General features: G+C 50.0%; 1 protein-coding gene across 1 annotated transcript in view; it reads left to right on the plus strand.

The window, feature by feature from the left end:
- The window catches only part of TMEM120B (transmembrane protein 120B), a 40,187-nt gene that overhangs the window by 17,097 nt on the left and 1,955 nt on the right, over nt 1-21,135 (plus strand). Inside the window, exons 2-11 of the mRNA XM_066371018.1 lie at nt 846-964; nt 3,080-3,196; nt 3,897-3,956; nt 4,625-4,720; nt 8,939-9,028; nt 17,355-17,420; nt 17,950-18,011; nt 19,084-19,176; nt 20,611-20,675; nt 20,945-21,013. Of these exons, the coding sequence (XP_066227115.1) occupies nt 846-964; nt 3,080-3,196; nt 3,897-3,956; nt 4,625-4,720; nt 8,939-9,028; nt 17,355-17,420; nt 17,950-18,011; nt 19,084-19,176; nt 20,611-20,675; nt 20,945-21,013 (837 nt within the window). The remainder of the gene's footprint in view (nt 1-845; nt 965-3,079; nt 3,197-3,896; nt 3,957-4,624; nt 4,721-8,938; nt 9,029-17,354; nt 17,421-17,949; nt 18,012-19,083; nt 19,177-20,610; nt 20,676-20,944; nt 21,014-21,135) is intronic.

A 21,135-nucleotide genomic window follows, 5' to 3' on the forward strand; every position in this document is an offset into this window, starting at 1 on the left:
CAAATCAATAAAATAATTTATTTTATTTTATTTTTTTGTATTTTTCTGAAGTTGGAAACGAACGGGGAGGCAGTCAGACAGACTCCCGCATGAACCTGACTGGGATCCACCAGGCATGCCCACCAGGGGGCGATGCTCTGTTGCAACCAGAGCCATTCTAGCGCCTGAGGCAGAGGCCACAGAGCCATCCTCAGCGCCTGGGCCAACTTTGCTCCAATGGAGCCTTGGCTGCGGGAGGGGAAGAGAGAGACAGAGAGGAAGGAGAGGGGGAGGGGTAGAGAAGCAGATGGGCGCTTCTCCTGTGTGCCCTGGCCAGGAATCGAACCCGGGACTCCTGCATACCAGGCCGATGCTCTACCACTGAGTCAACTGGCCAGGGCCAAAATAAATATTTTTTAAAAAAGGGTCTGGCTTTAGGTGGTGCAGTGGATAAAGTGTCGACCAGGAACGCTGAGGTCACGGGCTCGAAACCATGGGCTAGCCCGGTCAAGGCACATAGGACAAGCAATGAACAACTAAAATGAAGCAACTACGAGTTGAAACTTCTCACTCCCCGTGACCTTCCCTGTTTCTCCTCTCCCTATAAAAATCAATAAATAAAGTCTTTAAAAAATGAAAAAGGAAGAATGGAATGTGGGCAGCAAATAAAACAGTAGTTCCTTATTCCACAGCGCTGCGCCACCTTCGCCCAGGTCTCTAAGCCACACACTTGATAGCTGTAGTTGTATTATCATAACTGTCAACTTGTGACCTCCGAAGTCATGTTCCCTGACACAAGCAGACCATGAAAATGACCTGTTCCTATGTTTTCTCACACACACTGCCCGGGCTGCTTCATCCCTCAGGAAACTCACAGGATCTACAAGCAGAAGCTGGAGGAACTGACTGCACTCCAGACATTGTGTAGCAGCTCCATCAACAAGCAGAAGACACGGCTGAAGGACCTGAAACACACACTCCAGAGGTCGGTAGGCGGGGCTGTGGTGCCACGCTCCCCTGGTTCGAAGGGTCAGAAACCCAGCTCAGAACTGGCTTGAGCAGAGAATGGAAATTTTAACGGAAAATAAACAGGCGTGGCTTCAGGCATCACTGGGATCCAGGGGGGTCAAAAGATGTTTTTAGGAATCTGGGTTATTTCCTCCTCTAAATTGTGCATTCCTCTAGATGGACTTCACTCTCAGGCTGACGGTCCTCTCATGGTCACCGGGACGGCCATCAGCAATGCCAGGCTTGTATCTTCCAGCCTTTCTTCCTACTGGCATGGCCACCCCAGTATGAGAACTTGCCTTTTTGGCAAAAGGTCTTGGTGTGATCCTCCTTGACTCGAGTTGGTCACATGCCATCTGTGAACCAATCACCTAGACTGGTTAGGCAAGACTGGGTCATATGCTCAGTTTCTGGACCTTGGGAATGGGGCAGCCCCACTTAAACCATATGGAGGTGGGGGAAGAGGACAACAGTTAGTTCCCCCAAAGAAAGCTGTCCTTCTGGACAGGTAAACAGTAAGTACCCTTCTCATGGGTGTGGGGGCTCAACCCCACCCCCCAGGCTCTCTGGTGTAGGGGGTAAGAAGTCTGGCTTCCCTGGTGGAGATAGACTAGAGCTCATAACTTAGTTCAGTTCCTAAGGCCAGGATCATCACGTGTAGTTCCCAGTCCTTGTGTCTTCATGATTTAGGAAGTGTTCTCATCCCCCGTAGGTGAAGGGGTCCAGTGGATGCTGTGATTCCCTAGTCAGGCAGGGCAGCTGAGGCTCTGAGTACCTTGTCCCAAGTTCCCTTAGTTGGGCTTCTATCCAGAGCGTATGACTCCTGGTCAGTTTTTCCCTTCTCTAGTGGACAAATTTTGGGAAGATTATTGATTATATCTCTAACCTTAGCCTGACCATTTTGGAATTGGAGGCCCAGAGTCATAGGGTAAAATGTAGATGGTTCTAGGCAGTGGCATCGCCCTCTTGGAAAAATGCATCTTACTGGTGGCAGGACTTAAGAGACTTTTATCTGTCGAGGGTATTTCAACCTTGGCACCAATGATGATTCTTTGTGGTGGGGGCTGTCCTGTGTATTGTAGGGTGTTTAGCAGCATCGCTGGCCTCTACCCACTGGATGCCAGTAAAACCCTCCACTCTGTCTTGACAACCAAAAAGTTTCCAGACATTGCTAAGCATCCCCAGTGGAAAAACCACTGGGTTAGAAGACTGACTCATGAGTTAGGTTCTTATCCCGAGAACCCTTATTGTTTTGTTTTGTTTTTTAATTTTTCTTTTATTAATTTTTAGAGAGGAGAGAGAGTGAGAGAGAGAGAGAAAAGGGGGAGGGAGGAGCAGGAAGCATCAACTCCCATATGTGCCTTGACCAGGCAAGCCCAGGGTTTTGAACCGGCGACCTCAGTGTTCCAGGTCGACGCTTTATCCACTGCGCCATCACAGGTCAGGCCCGAGGACCCTTATTGCAAGAGTGTCTATGACTTGTTTTTCTAGCTTTGAGAGTTATATATCACCAAATAATAGTTTGACCTTGATTGGTTGACTGCTTACATGTTTAAAGCGCCTCCCTGTCAGCCCTCTTAGTAATCTTGAAGGTATCCCTTTAGAATAGCGAGCAGAGCCCCAGTCCCTTTGTGTCGCAGCTTAGTCTGCAAAAGGCATGGACATATAATTCTCCTCTTGTAAACTTTCCATTTGGTTGGCTTCCTGTAATTAAATAAGTTGTTTGAGGGGAAAAAAAGAATAGCAAGAAGAATAATATTGCTAGTAGATTTTCACTGATCCTATATATTCTGTGTCAAGTGTCATTCTGAATACATTTAATTGCCTTTACTCACTTACTTGTCACAATGGTATTATCCACGAGGAGGGCTTGATGTAATTCCTGTTTTTTAGATATGGAAAATAAGGCAGAGAGACTAAAGGACATTCCCACAGTCACAGGGCAACTCAAACTCAGAAAATACAGGTTGAGAATTGAGGTCGTGAGAAGCATTGAAATGGAAGGATGGGAGGGAGGTGCACAGAGCTTCCAGATTCTTCCTCCTGCCTGAGTAGCACCCCTTCTTCCCCTGTACCACCCCTCTGACCACAGGTACAAGCGCCATGCCAGTCTTGAGGAGGCAGAGCTGGTCCAGCAGATAGGCACCAACATCAAGGAGCGGCAGAATATCTTCTTTGACATGGAGGCCTACCTGCCCAAGAAGAACGGGTAGGAGCTGAGAACTTACACACACACCCCACACCCGGCCCCCTACTGTGGGCAGACGCCCAGGCCTAGGACATCTGGTCTGAGTAACTCTCACCTTCCCGTTGGGACGGAGGTTGAGGGGAAAGGCAGAAGTGAGGGCAGGAGAGAGAAGGAGGCTTCCTCACATGTCTCTCCATGAACACGACAGTGGCTACTGTTGGGGGTACTGACTGGGTGGGGGCAAGAAGGAGCCTCCTGGGGCTAGAAGTGTCTTTGATCTGGGTGTTGGTTGCATGGATGTATAAATATGTAAAAATGTATCACATTGTATGCTTAAGACTTGTGCACTTTTTCAGGTTATGCCTCAGTTTTAAAAAGAGTCAACTTTAAATTGACCTAGATATTGTACATATGCCTTCACCCTGTTGGGTGGAGCTTGGTCACATGTTCACATTAGCTACAAGGGAGGCTGGGAATTATGATCTCTAAGCCAGCTAATATGGTGAAATTAAGTCAGTCATGACTGTCATGTGTCACAGTCCTCACATTCTCTAGTTAATCATTATTCACACTTGCTGTGATACCCACTGTACTGCTGAGTTTAGCATCTTATGTTCTATGTTGGTGGCTTAGGGTGTGCCTATTAAGTTTGAATATTTTCGGTTGGGGCTGCTCCCGGGGCCATTAGGGACGTGGCGGTCTCACAGTTCTTTCCTTCTAGGCTCTACTTAAATCTGGTCCTTGGCAACGTAAATGTGACCCTTCTCAGCAACCAAGCCAAGTAAGTGTCCTAGACCCCCAACTGGCTTTATGGAATCCAGGCATTTTGCTCTTTCAGTTCAGGAGAGATGGACCAAGCTAGACTTTCTGCATCAATGGAAAAACGTTAACAGTTGATGCTCTGCCGATGGGTCTTTCTGGCACTCTCCTCCTCAGTGGGAAGACTGCCTGGGAAGGCTTCTTTCCTTCCTTCATGAAGTCCATGTGTTGGGTGGACATGACTGCCAGTTTCCCACGAGAAATAGCTCTGCTCCCTGTTCCACGCACCATCCAAGGTTCCACGCATCTCCAAGGAAGCAGACAGTTGTGCCCACTGAAAATCTATCCATGCCTAGGGAAATGGAGCCGAGTGTTTCCACTGCATTTGCTGATTGGGGGAGGACCCCTGCCTCTGCTTCTTGACCATCCCCATGGCTCCTGGAGCCCTAAAGCAGGAGTCCAGGGACATGGGAGATTTTGCACTTCAATCTTCATTTCCTAATCGATCGTCACCATTCATTCTAGGTCAGGTCTCTCCCGTTAGTGGGATTGGCAGGTCCTTATGGGATGTGGGTGGCGGCATATCAAGGATCTGGTGGGGCAAGGGCCCCGCCCCAGGTGGGATATAGTTATATTACTGTACAGGTAGTAATAGTTATGTGACCTTGCCTGGGCCTGTCTGTGCCGTAGATTTGCCTACAAGGATGAGTATGAGAAGTTCAAGCTCTACCTGACCATCATCCTGCTCCTGGGGGCTGTGGCCTGTCGCTTTGTCCTTCACTACAGGTAATGCAGTGTGGCGGTGCGTGGGGACAGGCTAGTGCGTGGAGAGGGGTCCTGAGAGCAGGATCCAGGGTCTCTCCTGCATCTGCCGTATTTGGTGAGACAAGGTGTCGATAGAGAAGGGCCATTTCATCTGAGAAATAGCAGTCCTGTCCGCCGTATATCCCCCAACACGTATCTACTAAGCAGCAGATGCGGAGGCCTTGGAATGTGGTAAAGAAAGGGCCCGATTTGGCATATTCATACAGGGGAATATTGTTTGGCCGTGAGAAAGAAGTGAAGCTCTGACAGGCTACAGCACAGACGCATCTTGAAAACATGAATATGTTATGTGAAAGAAGCCAGTCACAGGAGGCCACACACTGTACGGTCCCATTTATATGAAATGTCTCGAATAGGCAAAACCGTAAAGGCTGAAACAGATTGATCAGTGGTTGCCAGAGGGGAAATGGAAAGTGACTACAAATGGGGGTGGCGTCTCTTATGGAGTGATGAGAATGTTCTGGATGTAGAGAGCAGTAGTGATGGATGTAAAACTTTGTGGATATACAAAAAACCCACCAAATGTATACTTTACTTAATTATTTTTTCAAATGTGTACTTTAAAAGGATGAAATTTGCCTGACCAGGCTGTGGTGCAGTGAATAGAGCATCGGACTGGGGTGCGGAGGACCCAGGTTCAAGACCCCGAGGTCGCCAGCTTGAGCGCGGGCTCATCTGGTTTGAGCAAAGCTCACCAGCTTGGACCCAAGGTCGCTGGCTCGAGCAAGGGGTTACTCGGTCTGCTGTAGCCCCATGGTCAAGGCACATATGAGAAAGCAATCAATGAACAACTAAGGTGTCACAATGAAAAACTAATGATTGATGCTTCTCATCTCTCTCCGTTCCTGTCTGTCTGTCCCTATCCCTCTCTCTGACTCTCTCTCTGTCTCTGTAGAAAAAAAAAAAAAGGATGAAATTTGTGGTATATGAATTATATCTCAATTTTTTTTTGGTTGTTGTTCAGTGAGAGGAGGGGAGGCAGAGAGACAGACTCCCACATGCACCCTGACTGGGATCCACTCAGCAAGCCCACTAGAGGCTTTTTAGCACCTGAGGCAGAGGCCATGGAGTCATCCACAGTGCCTGGCCCAACTTGCTCCAATAGAGCCCTGACTGGAGGAGGAAGAGAGAGAAAGAGAAGTGAGGGGGGGAAGGGGAAGGGGTGGAGAAGGTGATGAGTTCTTCTCCTGTGTGCCCTGACCAGGAATCAAACCCGGGACATCCACATGCTGGGCCGATGCTCTACCACTGAGGAAGCCGGCCAGGGCCTGTATCTCAATTATAAAAAAGAGAGGAAGGGAGAGAGGGAAGAAGGAAAGACAAAGAAAGGAGAGAAAGAGAGAGGGATAGATCATAGACAGCCTGCGTTTGATCCTGGCTTTGAGACTAACTGATTGTTACCATGGGCAGGTTCCCTCTGGGCTCCTCAGTCTCCCCATCTGTAAAATGAGGGTAACATCAGTGCCTCCCTCACAGGGTTGTTGTGACGATTCAGTGCATTAACTGTCCGTGGAGGGCTCTGCCTAGTGTGTGGCACCCAGTGGTGCGTTGAGAGCGCCCACTGTTGCTGTGTGAGTAGGAGGAGGCCAGGGGCTGCAGCCATACTGCCCCAGGGAGTTTCTTTTCTCCGGGTGGCCCTGGGTGTTCTGCCCCAGGGAGGGCGGCCAAGCACAGCTTGGGCATTTGGCCCACATGTTAAGGGTTTATTTCCTAGTAGGAGCTTGGCTGGGAGTCCACTTGTTGGTCTGGCCACTTGAATGTCCAAACAAAGGCTCTTTTAGGTCCTGGGCCTGTGCCCGCCTGCTGCCTCGGGCCTGGCCCGTTTCCCTGGAGGGCAAAGGCTGCACACATCAGTAATGCCTGCTCACGCCCTTCTGGAAGGGGGTAAAAGTTCTTAATGAACAACCAGATTCCCTTGTGCTGGAACATCAGGGCCCTGGAAGGGCAGACCTGTGGTGGGCTGACCATCTGTAAAGCTCACTGAGGGCTCTTGTGTTTCCATTTCTCCCCATCCCTTCCTGTATTGTTTCCAAAGGGTGTCATCACAAAGCACCACAGCTGGGTGCCTTAAAGCAACACAACTAGATTTTCTCACAGTCTAGAGACCAGAAGCCTAAAACTGAGGTATCAGCAGGCCTGACCTTACTCTGAGGGCTAAAGCTCCTCCTGGCTGCTTCCAGCTCCTGGGGATCTAAGACAGGGGTCGGGAACCTTTCTGGCTGAGAGAGCCATGAACGCCACATATTTTATTTTATTATTTTTTTCTTTTTTTGTATTTTTTTCTGAAGTTGGAAACAGGGAGGCAGTCAGACAGACTTCCGCATGCGCCCGACTGGGATCCACCCGGCACGCCCACCAGGGGGCGATGCTCTGCCCTTCTGGGGAGTCACTCTGTTGCAACCAGAGCCATTCTAGCGCCTGAGGCAGAGGCCACAGAGACATCCTCAGCGCCCGGGCCAACTTTGCTCCAATGGAGCCTTGGCTGTGGGAGGGGAAGAGAGACTGAGAGGAAGGAGAGTGGGAGGGGTGGAGAAGCAGATGGGCGCTTCTCCTGTGTGTGCCCTGGCTGGGAATTGAACCCGGGACTCCTGCATGCCAGGCTGACGCTCTACCACTGAGCAAACCTGCCAGGGCCAACACCACATATTTTAAAATGTAATTCCGTGAGAGCCATACAACGACGTGTGTATGTTATGCATTATCCAATAAAAATTTGGTGTTGTCTCGGAGGACAGCTGTGATTGGCTCTAGCCACCTGCAACCATGAACATCAGCAGTAGGAAATGAATGGATTGTAATACGTGAGAATGTTTTATATTTTTAACATTATTTTTTTATTAAAGATTTGTCTGCGAGTCAGATGCAGCCATCAAAAGAGCCACATCTGGCTCGTGAGCCATAGTTTTCCAACCCCTGGTCTAGAAGATGTTCCTTGGCTTAAAGCTGTTTCACTCCACCAGAAGGGCCATTCCATGGTGCCTCGAAGTCTGCAGCTGGGTGGGCGTGGGCAACATCTTTTATTGTTCAAGTTGTGTCTTCCTTCCATTCCACCCCCACCCACCCAAGGGCCTTTATAGTCAGGGAGAAGAATCTCCCAGTTCAGGGAGAGACGTGGAGGGGACTGGCATGTTTTCTCTCTCCAGTTATTTTTATTCCCATTCTGAATGGATCTTTATGACACCAGGAGGTACAGAGGCTCTTCCCCATTGAGGTAAAATCTAGAGCCTTCTTTAGGTCTCATCAGAGAGACTGGCCATGGTGGAGGAGCTCTTTGTTGCAGGCTCTCTCCCAGGATCCTTCTCCCTGGAATGCTCATGGGGGGAATTGGTTTTCCTATCTTACAGATGGAAAAGCTGAGGCCAGGCAGGTTTCTGACAAAGTTACACAGAGCATGTCTGCCAGCCCTTCACTCTGGCTAGGGCACCAGCTGACTGGTCTACCTGCCTGTAGCAGAGGTCTCAAACTCGCGGCCCATGCGGCCCGCCGAACAATTTTGTGCGGCCCACAGACTAATCCACGAACTACAGTTTCTGGTCATTTTGTGACACTGAAAAGTGTTGTGTAACAGTTGCCTTTTGTAGACCTAGTGCGGCCCGTCTAACGGCTGTAATCTTGCTCTGCAGCCCACATGCTGAGTTGAGTTTGAGACCCCTGCGCCTGCTCTGGGCTGTGGTTGCTATACAGGAGGCAGTAAATTCTTTTAAATTCCTCTTACAGACAGTTCAGAATTGTTTTGTATGTGCAGTGAAGTTTAGAGCTGGTTTAATGGGACAGGGGGAGTGTACATCATGACCCTGCAGATGGTTTAAAATAGCATCTCAGGTTTCCTGCTGAAAGTCTTCCTTTCGCCATCCCACCAGAAATTTCATATGGGACAGTAAGACTCTGGGAGGGAGACAGGTTGTGGTGGGCTAGGTGGCCCCTGAAGGGGGGGTATGTCTGCTGGAGTACTGAGGGCAGGTAGAATTCAGGTAGATAGGTGAGGAGAGGGATGAGCCCGGTGAAGGGAAGGCACTGGGGAGGCCAGCTGCCTTCCCAGGCTTCGGAGGGGGGGTCCAGCAGGCATGCCTGTGGGGGCAGCCTTTGGCCTGCTTCGCCGTTCTGTTCAGTGAGGCGAGACAGATAGCTGTCCCTGGTTCTCATGCCTGCTCCCTTCCTGGGCCTGTTTCTCCACACCAGGGTCACGGATGAAGTCTTTAACTTCCTGCTGGTGTGGTATTACTGCACCCTGACAATCCGGGAGAGCATTCTCATCAGCAATGGCTCCAGGTAACTGGGGGCCTGGCATGGTGGGGTGCGTAGGGGAGGCCAAAGGGAGATCTGTTCTGAAATGGTGGCGGGTGAGGGCTGTCACCCTCAGCCTGCAATCCCTTTCTTTCGGGGGGGGGGGGTGTCCGTGACGATTTAGACCCAGGGAAGAGGAAAGCTGTGTCTGCTGCGGCGGCAGCATCACTAGCCGTGTCAGTCTCGTGTTTATAAGAAACCCTAACTCAGATGGGCTCCACATAACAGGAAATTTGTTTTGTCATATCAAGAAGCAGGTCCTTTGGGACTGACTCCAGGTAAGGCTTAATCCAGGTGCTCAGACAGTGTCATCAGGACTCAGTTTCTCTCTGTCTCTCACCTCTGCCTTCTACTGTGTTGTCTCTTCTCAGTTTCCATGTATGGGCATCCAGCAGCTCCAAGCTCACATGCTTGCTTCTATAGCATTCCCAGCAAAATAGGGCACATGGAGTCCTATTGGCGTTCACCAGATCACGTGCCCATCTCTGAGCCAATCACTGTAGCCAGAGAGTGAGGTGCTATGATTGGCTGGGCTCCAGCTTTGTGCTCACCCCTATGGCTGTCACTGGAAGCCTAAAAACTTAAGTGTCAGAAGGGGACTGGTTCCCCAGAGGAAAACAGGAATACTGTCACTAGAAGGATGCGTGGATTCTGGTGACAAGAGTAATGGGGTCTTCCATAGGGAGTTGAGAGTGTCAGGACTCAGTTAAGATCCAAGGCTTGCTACCTGCAGGTCCCATTTTCAAATGAGAGGGCCATTTGAACCTTTATACACCATTTGTGCCCCTGTCCTTTCCCAAAACAAGAAATAGCAACACCCCCCCACCAGGGGCTAGTAAGGAACAACCAGGAGCAAGTATGTAATTGGGGGCATCTGCTAAACCCCCAAGTAAATTGCCACCTTCTCACTTTTCTGCCCAGTGGTCTCTTAGGGAAGATCCCTGCTTTGCTGGGCCTTACCCTGAACATAGAGCCGCCAGGTAAGGATCAGGGGAAGGTGGCCCTTAGATGTGGAGCCCCGTAGCGGGCAGCCCTTTAGAAAAGGTCAGTGCTTTTCAAACCGCTCCGATTCCCATCCCAGCCACACTGTTTTTGCCGTGGCCAAATATCATCTGGACAGTCGTTTACCACATTTCAAATCAACTGTCCTTCCCTCTCTCTCTCCCTCTCTCTTTTTTCCCCACTTAAATATTTATTTAAAAAGGAAATGTTGTTTCACCACCTTACAGGGAAAAACAGCATCAATGGCAGGAAAGAGGAAGTAGTATAAAAATATCTTTTTGTTTTCACTGTCTGATTTATTGAAGGCTCTGGGCCTGAGGCTTGCTGTCTCTCTCTGTGTGTGTACAAGTGTAGGAAGGGAAACGAACAGATCTCGAGAGGTGTTGAAGATGTAGTCCCGGCATCTAACAGGGGAATAGAAAGAGACTGGAAGAGAGAATGAAATGTCACCTAGTGTTACCCTCGAGTATCATCTAACACTTGGTGATATGTGCCTCGTGCTTTGGGAAACACTGAAGTAGAAAATCTTACCCGATAAATAACATTCATAGTTCACCTTGATTTTAGTGAAGAGTGTATCTTTCTGCTTTGGGGTGTGGTTGGAGGGGAGCCAGGGCAGCATACAGTGGGAAAATGGGGCCAGGGCATTTGGCAAGGCCTCCTAGTTACTCATTTTGTTTCTGTACTTTGGGCTTGCTGTCAGTCTTAGAGTTTCACTCTCCTAATCGACTATTTTATTTTATTTTATTTTATTGAGAGAGAGGAAAGGACAGAGAGAGAGAAGCATCAACTTATTCCATTTACTTGTGCATGCATTGATTACTTCTCACATGTGCCCTGACTGGGGTTTAAACCGGTGACCTCAGGGCCAAGCCGGTGCCTTCAGGATTAAGCCAGCACCCTCAGAATCAAGCTAGCACTCTCGGGGTTGATCCCTGACCAGGGCTTGAACTGGCAACCTTTGGGTCAAGCCGGTGACCCTGGGATTGATCCAGTGATCTCAGGTTCGGCAACTCGGATCTAGCGGGTAACTCTGGGGTCAGATCAGCAACCTTTGTGTTCCAGGACAACTCAATCCACTGTGCCACTGGGATGGACTCACATTAAGAGTATTCAGGTCCTGGCTGGTTACCTCAGTCAGTTAGACTGAGCATCATCCTGAAACAGCACATTTGCAGATTTGATCCATGGCTAGGCACATATGAGAAGTGACCAATGAATGCACAACTAAGTGGAACAACAAGTGAATGCTTCTCTCTCTCTCTCTCTCTCTCTCTTTCTCTCTCTCTCTCTCTTCCTTCCCCCACCCCTATCTGTGTCTCTCTAAAAGCAATCAATTAAAAAAAGAGTGTTTGGGGCATGCTGTGTCTCTAATGGTCACTAACACTTTAGTAAGAGTTACTCTGGTCAGCCCTTTCTGTAGTGTGGTGAGCTGTGGATGGGGGGTTCACTAGAAAGAAGGGATCAGGGTTGAGTGGAGCCCCTGCCGGCATAGGGCATACCAGGAAAATGGGAAGGGGACAAAAGGAGAAAGTCGGGTTCCAAAGCCAAGGTTTGTTTGCCTAATGCTTTAGCAGGGGCATTTCTGGGGCTTTTCCAGACCTTTTCTGGAGTTCATGTTCTGACAAGACAGCAGGAAGTGTAATCTCTGAGCTTGTAATGCAGAGCTTGTGTATGGGTCCACTCTGCCCCTTAACCATCACTCATCACATTTATTGAGTATCTCCTGGTTGTGAGACACCGAGCTAAGGACTCTAAGATAGCTCACACTCTGGTGCCTTTCTGAGCATTCATAGAGTTTAAAAAAAACAAAACATTCATGGCAACAGTCATTCAGGAATCTCCAGTTATGACAGCACCATTCCTCCAGGCCTGTCTGGCCGCTCAGCTGTGGATGTAGTGGCAGCGGACAGCCTGGAATGGGTGTGGTGGGCCCATCCAGGTGCCTTATCTGTTTGGAATGACTATGGGGGTTGTGGCCAGATCAGGGTGACTTAACCTTGTGACTCATCCTCAACATCTGTTAGCCTTCATCTTCTGCCAGCTCTTTGTCAGAACCGATTTCTCCAGGGAGCAGGCAGGGGAGATAGATGCCTGTGAGGCTTCCTTCCACTCACGCTTGGCCCTTCCCAGTGAATAGCTAAGAAACCAATAGCTGGGAGAGCACGGTGGGGAGGGGGAAGAGGAAGGGTTCAGGTTGGAATGAACTCTACCTTTCTCATGTCTGAAGTGTCCCAGGGCCCATCCAGGAACTCAGCTATCCAGTAAGTGCCCCATGGTCTTTGTAGAAATGAATTCAACCCAAGCTCTGCACTGAGGCAGGGTCCTTGGGGTCATACCAGTGTTCTAAGGACAGGTGGAGCCAATGGGCTTCCTGGAGGCTTGGTGCCCAGTTTTGGTCTGTCTGAGCCTCTTTCATCTTGTTCTCTCCATTGCCCTTAAGACTTGAGTTAGCGGTGTGGTCAGGGAAGCAGGCCTGCAGAGGTGGGGAGGGGAACTCCCCACCTGTAGTGGAGCCACCCTTGTTTTGTGTCTGATGCCTCCTAAGTGAGAAATAGCTCATTAACTCAGTTAGTGCAAGAAGCAAGTCAACTTTCCTTGCAAATTTTGCAAATGATGGAAAACCACCTGGTAGGACTAAACATGCAGGGTATTTATGGGAGCATACAAATAGATAAAAGAAGTAAAAAAGGTCTCAATGTTAACTATTCCCTTTCCTTTTCCTTATTCTGTTGTCCCAGCACTACCTCCCAGCACCCCAGGTTAGCATCCCACTGGATCAGCAATCCCAGAACTGTTTTCCTTCACAAATCTAGCTGTAATCTTGAGACAGACTTCTGATTGGCTAGGCTTGGGTCATATGTTCATCCCTGAACCAATCACTGTGGCTGAAGGGATGCAGAGCCCTGATTGGCTGGTGGTGGGTCATGTGCCCAGTTATATTTCTCAGCTCCACCCAACCATTCAGACTGGGTGTGGGAGTGAGCTGGTTCCCCAAAAAAGCTGAGGTCTGGAACCAGAATTGGGGTGATTGACAGGAAGGTAAAACAGCAGATGTCTCCAATAGTTCTGTGTGGGGACAAATAATGATGCAGGAATCATATTCATTTTTCTGGCTAGTCTGCTGGTGGACACCTAGCTCTAACAAGCTTTTTTTTAAAAAAAATTTATTTATTCATTCATTTTAGAGAAGGGGGGGAGGAGCAGGAAGCATCAACTCCCACATGTGCCTTGACCAGGAAGCCCAGGGTTTCGAACTAGTGACCTCAGAGTTCCAGGTCGACGCTTGATCCACTGCACCACCACAGATCAGGCTCTAACAAGCTTTTATAGTGACCTTTCCCGGGACACAGGGGCGTCGTGCTGGCAAGCAAGGGATCCTTAGTGTAGGAGCCATTCCAACAACTGCCCAGATTCCTAGAAGCACAAAGCCAGAAACAGCCTGGAAATAAATAGTGGCTGGCGCCCATATTCTGTACAAACATACACATGTGGCCAAAGTGTCCTGTAGGGAGGGCCACGGTGTACTGGACTCAATCCCCGGATACCAGGACTTGCTGCCCCTGTATTCTGGCAGGAGTGCGCCACTCTTCCTGGGGCAGCTGCTGTCCGCTCATGGAAAAGTCCACCAGCCCCTGAAAGCTTTGTTTCTGTCTAGAACAGGTCCACAGAGTGACTGCTACTAGGTGCCCATTTCTTCATGGGGTAACAAACTTGTCCTAAATCTGATCGTGGTGACACTAGCACAAACGCTGTGAATCTACATTGTAAATGGGTGAATTGTATGGTATCTGAATGATATCACAATAAAAGTGTTATAGAAACACACACATGCACAGAAAGCTGCCCAGGCCCTGGGGTGTGCAGGTGGACAATGGCACTGGGGAAGAAGTGCCTTCTAGCCTCTCCCACTGCCACTGAGCTGTGTTTATTGGTGTCAGCTGTCATTGCTGGGCTCTGGGCACAGCAAGCTGGGATATTAAAAGCTGCTGCTCAGACAGGCTTGTTGCCCAGAGCCAGTGTCTGGCTCCAGCCGCCAAGGGAGACAGGGCATTTCTCAGGAGAGCTTTGGGAAGTTGGACAAAGGAGCATGGCGCTTGCCAAGACCTGAGGACTTGTGTGTGGCTTTGCAGAGAACTGGGGAGGTTCCAGAGAGGCTGCTTGGGTGCCCTTCAAGCTAAAAGTCTGAGAGTGAGGCCAACTGTCTTTTATTAATCAGAAAATTAGTGCCAGGGGCCTCAGTGACTCTTATAGACAAGACGGGGACATGAGGAACCAAAAAGTGAATGAATGCATGTCTTGTCCCTTGAACTCATGTGGCACCGACAACTGTCTCCTGTCACCTCTGTGCTGGTAGCATCCAGACCAGCTATGGCTTTCACCAGCTGCACTTCCTGAACATTGCTTCATTCATTTCAACATTTATTTAGTCCCTACTGCTTACCTAGTACTGTTAGTGCTAACGGTAAAGGAAAAAACCTTGTCCCTCACCATAACCCTTGAGGGACCCACAGGCCATTGTCTGAAAAACTGTTTTACTCCCAGAACTATTGAGGGGCTGAAAAGAGAAGAGGGGGTGAGTAAGAGCCAGTCCCTGCTCTTGAGATGCCTGTGTTCCGGCTGGAAGGTGGGTTTTTTTTTTTGTGTTTTTTTTTTGTATTTTTCCAAAGCTAGAAACGGGGAGAGACAGACTCCCGCATGCGCCCGACCGGGATCCACCCGGCACGCCCACCAGGGGGCTACGCTCTGCCCACCAGGGGGCAATGCTCTGCCCCTCCGAGGCATCGCTCTTATGCGACCAGAGCCACTCTAGCGCCTGGGGCAGAGGCCAAGGAGCCATGCCCAGCGCCCGGGCCATCTTTGCTCCAGTGGAGCCTCAGCTGCGGGAGGGGAAGAGAGAGACAGAGAGGAAGGAGAGGGGGAGGGGTGGAGAAGCAGATGGGTGCTTCTCCTGTGTGCCCTGGCCGGGAATCGAACCCGGGACTTCTGCATGCCAGGCCGACGCTCTACCATTGAGCCAACCGGCCAGGGCCCGGCTGGAAGATTTTAAAACTGCTCACACCCACATATTAGCACAATGCAAATGAAAACCTCAATGACACACCAATGTTCACCCAATAGTTGGGCAGAAATTTAAAAATTTGGTATCAGGCGTTGGTGAGGGTTTGAGGAACCAGTCTCCTCTACTGCTGATGGGAGTGTAAGTTGGGATAGCAATTTTAGAGGGTAATTTGACAAGTCACAATGCACACACCCTCTGCGCCAGCTATCTCACTTCTTGGAGAAACAGTGTCATCCCACTAGGGGACTTCCACAGGGATGTCTTGGCAGCATCAAGGATGATTGTGACCATTGAGGAACACCAAGTAGACTACAACAGAGCCACATCCTGAAATGCCATGTGGCAGTTAAGAAGCCAGTGACGAATCTATAGGCAGTAGTAGCCTGAGAACCCAGACCAGAAAGCCGGCTTCAGGTTGATTTGAGTGAAAAAGAAAGTCTGACCCAGCAGCTCATCCCACAGACCAGTAGATCCTCAAGCTCCTGCTTCCTGTGAGCAGCAGTGCCCTGGAGTTGGCACTGCTTGGCCCCTACCCCTGTCAGGGGTGGGGGGAGGGAAAAAGAAAGAGAGCGAGAGAAGGCCTAAGACAAACTCAGGGTCTTTGGAGGGCAAAGGTGTTCGGTCTCGCGTTCTTCTTAGGCTCTGCCCCCCCCCCCACACACACACACACTGAGGAGGGAGTGACAACCAGGATTCCCCCTGCTGTGGAGAGAGCCCAGAACTAGGGGAACACTGGGTTCTGGCAACAGGGTCCCACAGCTTCTGGACTAGAGAAATGAAATCTGTTGGGTGAGGGCTTGCTGTAGACCAGGGGTCCCCAAACTACGGCCCGCGGGCTGCATGCGGCCCCCTGAGGCCATTTATCCGGCCCCCACTGCACTTCCAGAAGGGGCACCTCTTTCATTGGTGGTCAGTGAGAGGAGCACATTGACCATCTCATTAGCCAAAAGCAGGCCCATAGTTCCCATTGAAATACTGGTCTGTTTGTTGATTTAAATTTACTTGTTCTTTATTTTAAAATTGTATTTGTTCCCGTTTTGTGTTTTTACTTTAAAATAAGATATGTGCAGTGTGCATAGGGATTTGTTCATAGTTTTTTTTATAGTCCAGCCCTCCAACAGTCTGAGGGACAGTAAACTGGCCCCCTGTGTAAAAAGTTTGGGGACCTCTGCTGTAGAGGAGCAGCGGGTTCCCCCAAGGTGTGGGGCCCCCAGGGAGCAGCCGTGCATGTGCTGTCAATTCTCTGTCTGCTTGGGGTAATGTAGGTAGCTGCTGCACTGTGTAAATGTGTGTGTGTGTTCTGTGTTTGTTCAGCACACTTCCTGAACACCTGCTCTGAGCAGGTACATCAGTGAACCAGACAGTTCTGGTGTTGATGTCTGAGTGGGGAAGGGGGTTCAGAAAACAAACAAAAATAACAGTAATAATTACAGATAGTGGTCAGCACCGTGAAGAAGATGAAACAGGATAAGGTGATCCAGAGTGGGACTGTCTGGCTGAGATCAGTTAGTTGGGGAAGGTTTTGGAAGTGATAACAGGCAAAACTTAACATTGGACCAGGAGCCAGGCAGGCCAGAGTCTGGGCGCAGAGAACAGCAAGTGCAAAGGCCCTGTGAGTCAGCTTGGGCTCCTGTGACAAACTATACAGGCTGGGCAGCTTAAACAATGGAAATTAATTTTCTCACAATTCTGGAGGCTAGAAGTCTAGGACCAAGGGACCAGTAGCAGGTCTGGTTGCTCTTTGTCTTGCAGACCATCCAGGTGTCCTCACGTGGCCTTTTCTCCGTGAGCATGCACCCTCCTCATGTGTCTCTTCCTCTCATAAGGACACTAGTCCTATTGGATCAGGGCCCGTCCTTATGACCTCATTTAGCTTTAGTGACCTCATTAAAGGCCCCATTTCCAAATACCATCACATTGGGAGCTAGGGTTTCAACATGTGAGTTTGGGGGGGAGAAACAGTTGAGGCCACTGCAGGTCCTGAGACAGCAATGGTCCAGGAGGAGAGGACAGGGTGGTGGGGCATGTGGTCGTGAGGTCAGAGCTGTGTTCTCAGGGTCTCTGGGAGCCACTGCAGACCCGTGTGCTTCTCCGGGTCTCATGGCTCATCGATGGGTAGCTTGTGTCATCATGGGTCTCTGTCGGGCAGGGTGAAGGGCCACGTCCCTGCACACTTAGGCCAGGCAAAGGGGAGATGCATGTGTTCCTCTCCCTGCCTGAGCTTTCCCTCCTCTTGTTCTCTCCGAGAATTAAAGGCTGGTGGGTGTCTCACCACTATGTGTCCACGTTCCTGTCGGGAGTGATGCTGACTTGGTGAGTATCTCCTGCCCTGCCCCCCAGCCTCTGCTGGCCCTCCCCAGGTAGCTATGAATGGGGACCAGTGGTAGGTGATGTGGACCAGATGGCTTTTGAGGACCTTGGCCTGGGCTGACTTTGGGCCAAGAAGGAAAGTCAGAACTTACAACTGGGCCATAGGTAGTTTTCCTGGGACCTTGTCTTCTGCCTGCTGGCTGGGGCAGAGGTGACAGGGAGCGAGGCTGGACAGCATAGCTCAGGGGTGGGTCTGTGGGCACCAAAAAGACTGGCACAGAGGGAGGGGCAACTTGTGGGAACTTAGGCTTCAAAACTAGAAGGGCTTCCTCGGTCCCAGAACAAACTTGGAGCAAAGATGGAATTAACTGGGTCAAGCCCCAGGGACTCCGGTGGTAAAGAAGGGTAGACATTGGAGACTGGTTTCATTGTAAAAACTTTTCTTCTCCTTCTCCCAGCTGGAACACGATGGGCGGGTGAACGTCTGATTTCCCAGCCCACCTCACCTCTGCCTTCTCCCACTTCTCTGCAGGCCTAACGGACTCATTTATCAGAAGTTCCGCAATCAGTTTTTAGCGTTTTCCATCTTTCAGAGTGAGTGTCCTGCCTGGATTCGGGGAGGGGTCACAGTTCCCTGTCTCTGTAAGGGGTGTGGCTTTTCCGGAAGGGAGAAGAAACTAGGGGAGCTGGTTGGCCAGCCTGGGGCAGGGTCCAGAACTCTAGAAAAGAGCTATCCGCCCCCCTAGGTCAACTCCATCTTACCCTCCAACCCCCAGCCTCAGAGGAGGGGTGGCCTGCCCCACCCTGACCCCCTGGACCCGAACCAGACCAGTTGCAACCCCTGGGAACCCATTGGTGTCGGGGGCACTCATTTTGTTTTTCTCAAAATGAAAATATATATTCTTTTTCTCATTTAAGAATAGCTCTCTGACTTACGTACAATGCCCTGGTCGCGGGGGTCGCCTCTAGGAATGGGGAGCTTGGATGGCTGGAGACAGGGAGGAAGAGAGAGTTTTACTTTTCACCCTATGCCTCTTTTTTTCCTTTGAATTTTATACCGTGTGCATATTGCCACTTCAAAAACAGTCCAATTTAATTTTTAAATAAAACCCTGCTTACAAACAAATGCAAAACAAAAGCTGAGAAATGAAAGTTATGTACATTCCCGCCCTTAGGGGTGGTCACTGTAAATAGGTCTATGTCCTTTCTAACATTTTTATTCACAAGTAGTATCGTTATGTATCGTCTACAAGCATGGGACCCCAACCCAGTGTACCTATAGCTTTGCTCATAACCTGGGTTGTTGTTTTTTTTCTTTTAACAATTACCATAGGCATTTTCCCACATCAGTACAAGTATTCCAGTACAAGTATAGAATTGTCTGTTGTTTTGGCGTTGCATCCAGCAAGTATCTTTTGAGTGCCTGCTGCATACCTAGGAAAACTATAAGTTTCTAGTCTAGCCGGGGCTCAGTTCAGTCCTCAGATATCCTGAACTCTCTTTGTATTCTGGAGAAAGGATAAAGTGAATTCAGACGTGTGCATAAGTGCCAGGATTGGCAGAGGGTTGTTCCCCAGGGCGCCCCTTGCCTTCTGGGCAGTGAAGACCCAACCCCTCCGTGGCGCAGGTGTCACTCAATCCTCCGGGCGCTGTGCTCCCCCTACAGGCTGTGTACAGTTTCTGCAGTATTATTACCAGAGGGGTTGCCTCTACCGGCTGCGGGCTCTGGGGGAGAGGAATCATCTCGACCTCACAGTGGGTGAGTAGCCCGCCTGGGGAGGTGGACAGACACGTAGCTGCCCGGCCTGCTCCTGCAGACCTGGCACCCACCTCCCCACAGTTGGAACACATGCCAGTAAGGACATAACAAGGCCTGCCATAGTAAAGCCAGGGCTGCTGGCCACTGCCTGAGTTGCTTTGCATAGGTCACTGGGGATTCCGGTTCAGCATGTGTGAGACCAGTTGTGTGTCCTCAGTGCTAAGTTCTCTCCTATTCTTTTCAGATACCTATATTTTTTTGGGGGGGGGGGTCTGGGATTTATTGTATATATATAATGTTAGCCTAGTGTTATTGCACATATATATATATGGGAATGTGTGTATAACTTCTTTTCTAAAGACTATATGATGATTTTTTTGATTGGTTTTAGACAGAGAGAGGAAGGGAGAGAGAGAGAGAGAGGAAAGTATTCATATGTTGTTCCACTTAGCTGTGCATTCATTGGTTGCTTCCCATATGTGCCCTGACTAGGGATCGAACCTGCAACCTTGGTGCTTCAAGACGACACTCTAACTGATAGAGCTAACTGGCTAGGGCCTGTGTGTGTAACTTTTTAACTCATAAGGCTGGGTTTCCAATCAGAAAACCTAAAACCTAGAGACCTTCCATCTAAACTTTCAGGGGAAACTATTTTTAATAACACTGCTCTCTTTTAAGATGGTCATTTCTGTTGAATTGCTCCACAAAGTAGGCCCTACTTTGTTAAGATTCGATTGAAATGATGCTTTAAAAAAAAAAGAAAGAAAAATCCACTCTACAATGCAAATTAAAGAAATTATTAAAAACATAGTGACTAGACCTGACGGTGGGTAGAAGAGAGCGTTGACCTAGGATGTTGAGATCCCAGGTTAGAAACCCCGAGGTCGCCAGCTTGAGCACAGGGCTGCCAGTTTGAGTGTGGGATCATCCATACGATCCCAAGGTCACTGGCTTGAGCCCAAGGTCACTGGCTTGGGCAAGGCCTCACTGCCTCAGCTGGAGCCCCCTGGTCAAGGCCCATATGAGAAGCAGTGAACAACTAAAGTGACGCAAGCATGACTTGATGTTTCTCATCTCTCCCCCTTCCTGTCTCTTTCTCACTCGCTAAAAGACAAAAATACAAGCAAACAAAAAGCATACTGCCTGGTAGGTACATCAGTTTTCCACAAGTGTTGTTAAGCCCACTTAGGTCACGGTGACTTGAGGCATGAGAACGGTCAGGCCTGGTGACAGACGCTCTGTGTGTTGTCAGGGTTTTCATAGCACTCATGCACCTGGGAAGGGTGAGGGCTGCTTCCCTCTGTGAGATCATGCCTAGGCAATCTCAGGTGACTGGCAAGGCTGGGCCATGGGTGCTTGGTGGGCCATGGGAGCAGCCACACCCCCTCACACAAGCCTGCCCTCCCTCCCTTCCTCCCTCCCTCCTCTCCACAGAAGGATTCCAGTCCTGGATGTGGCGAGGCCTCACCTTCCTCCTGCCTTTCCTGTTCTGTGGCCATGTGAGTACCCCTGGAGTCTGTGGGTATCCCTAACTCTGGGCCTCTTCCCCGTTCACCAGTCATACCCAGGCTGGGCCTCATAGGATCCCGGGACTGGGACAATCTCTGGGTCCAGGGAGGCCAGAGGTAGGGGCCAGCACTTGGTGGGGGGTTCAGTATCTCAGGGCAGCTGAGAGCAGAAGCTGGTGTCCTGGTGCATCTCCGGGGTGTTCCCATGTGGGTCCCCAGGGGAGCTGGTGGCTGAGCAGGACCTGCCTCTCCTTCTGCAGTTCTGGCAACTCTACAATGCAGTCACGCTGTTTGAGCTCTCCAGCCACGAGGAATGCAGAGAATGGCAGGTATGGGGGCGTGGTGCGTGCATGTTGCCGTGTGGCAGTGGTCCTGGGGAAGGCGGGGCCGGCTTGGGGAAAATTCTTTCCTTAGCCATCCATTCCCTGTGCTCCTCCCCATGGGCCCAGAC

This window comes from Saccopteryx leptura, chromosome 2 (assembly GCF_036850995.1).
Source record: "Saccopteryx leptura isolate mSacLep1 chromosome 2, mSacLep1_pri_phased_curated, whole genome shotgun sequence".
NCBI classification, from domain to species: Eukaryota; Metazoa; Chordata; class Mammalia; order Chiroptera; family Emballonuridae; genus Saccopteryx; species Saccopteryx leptura.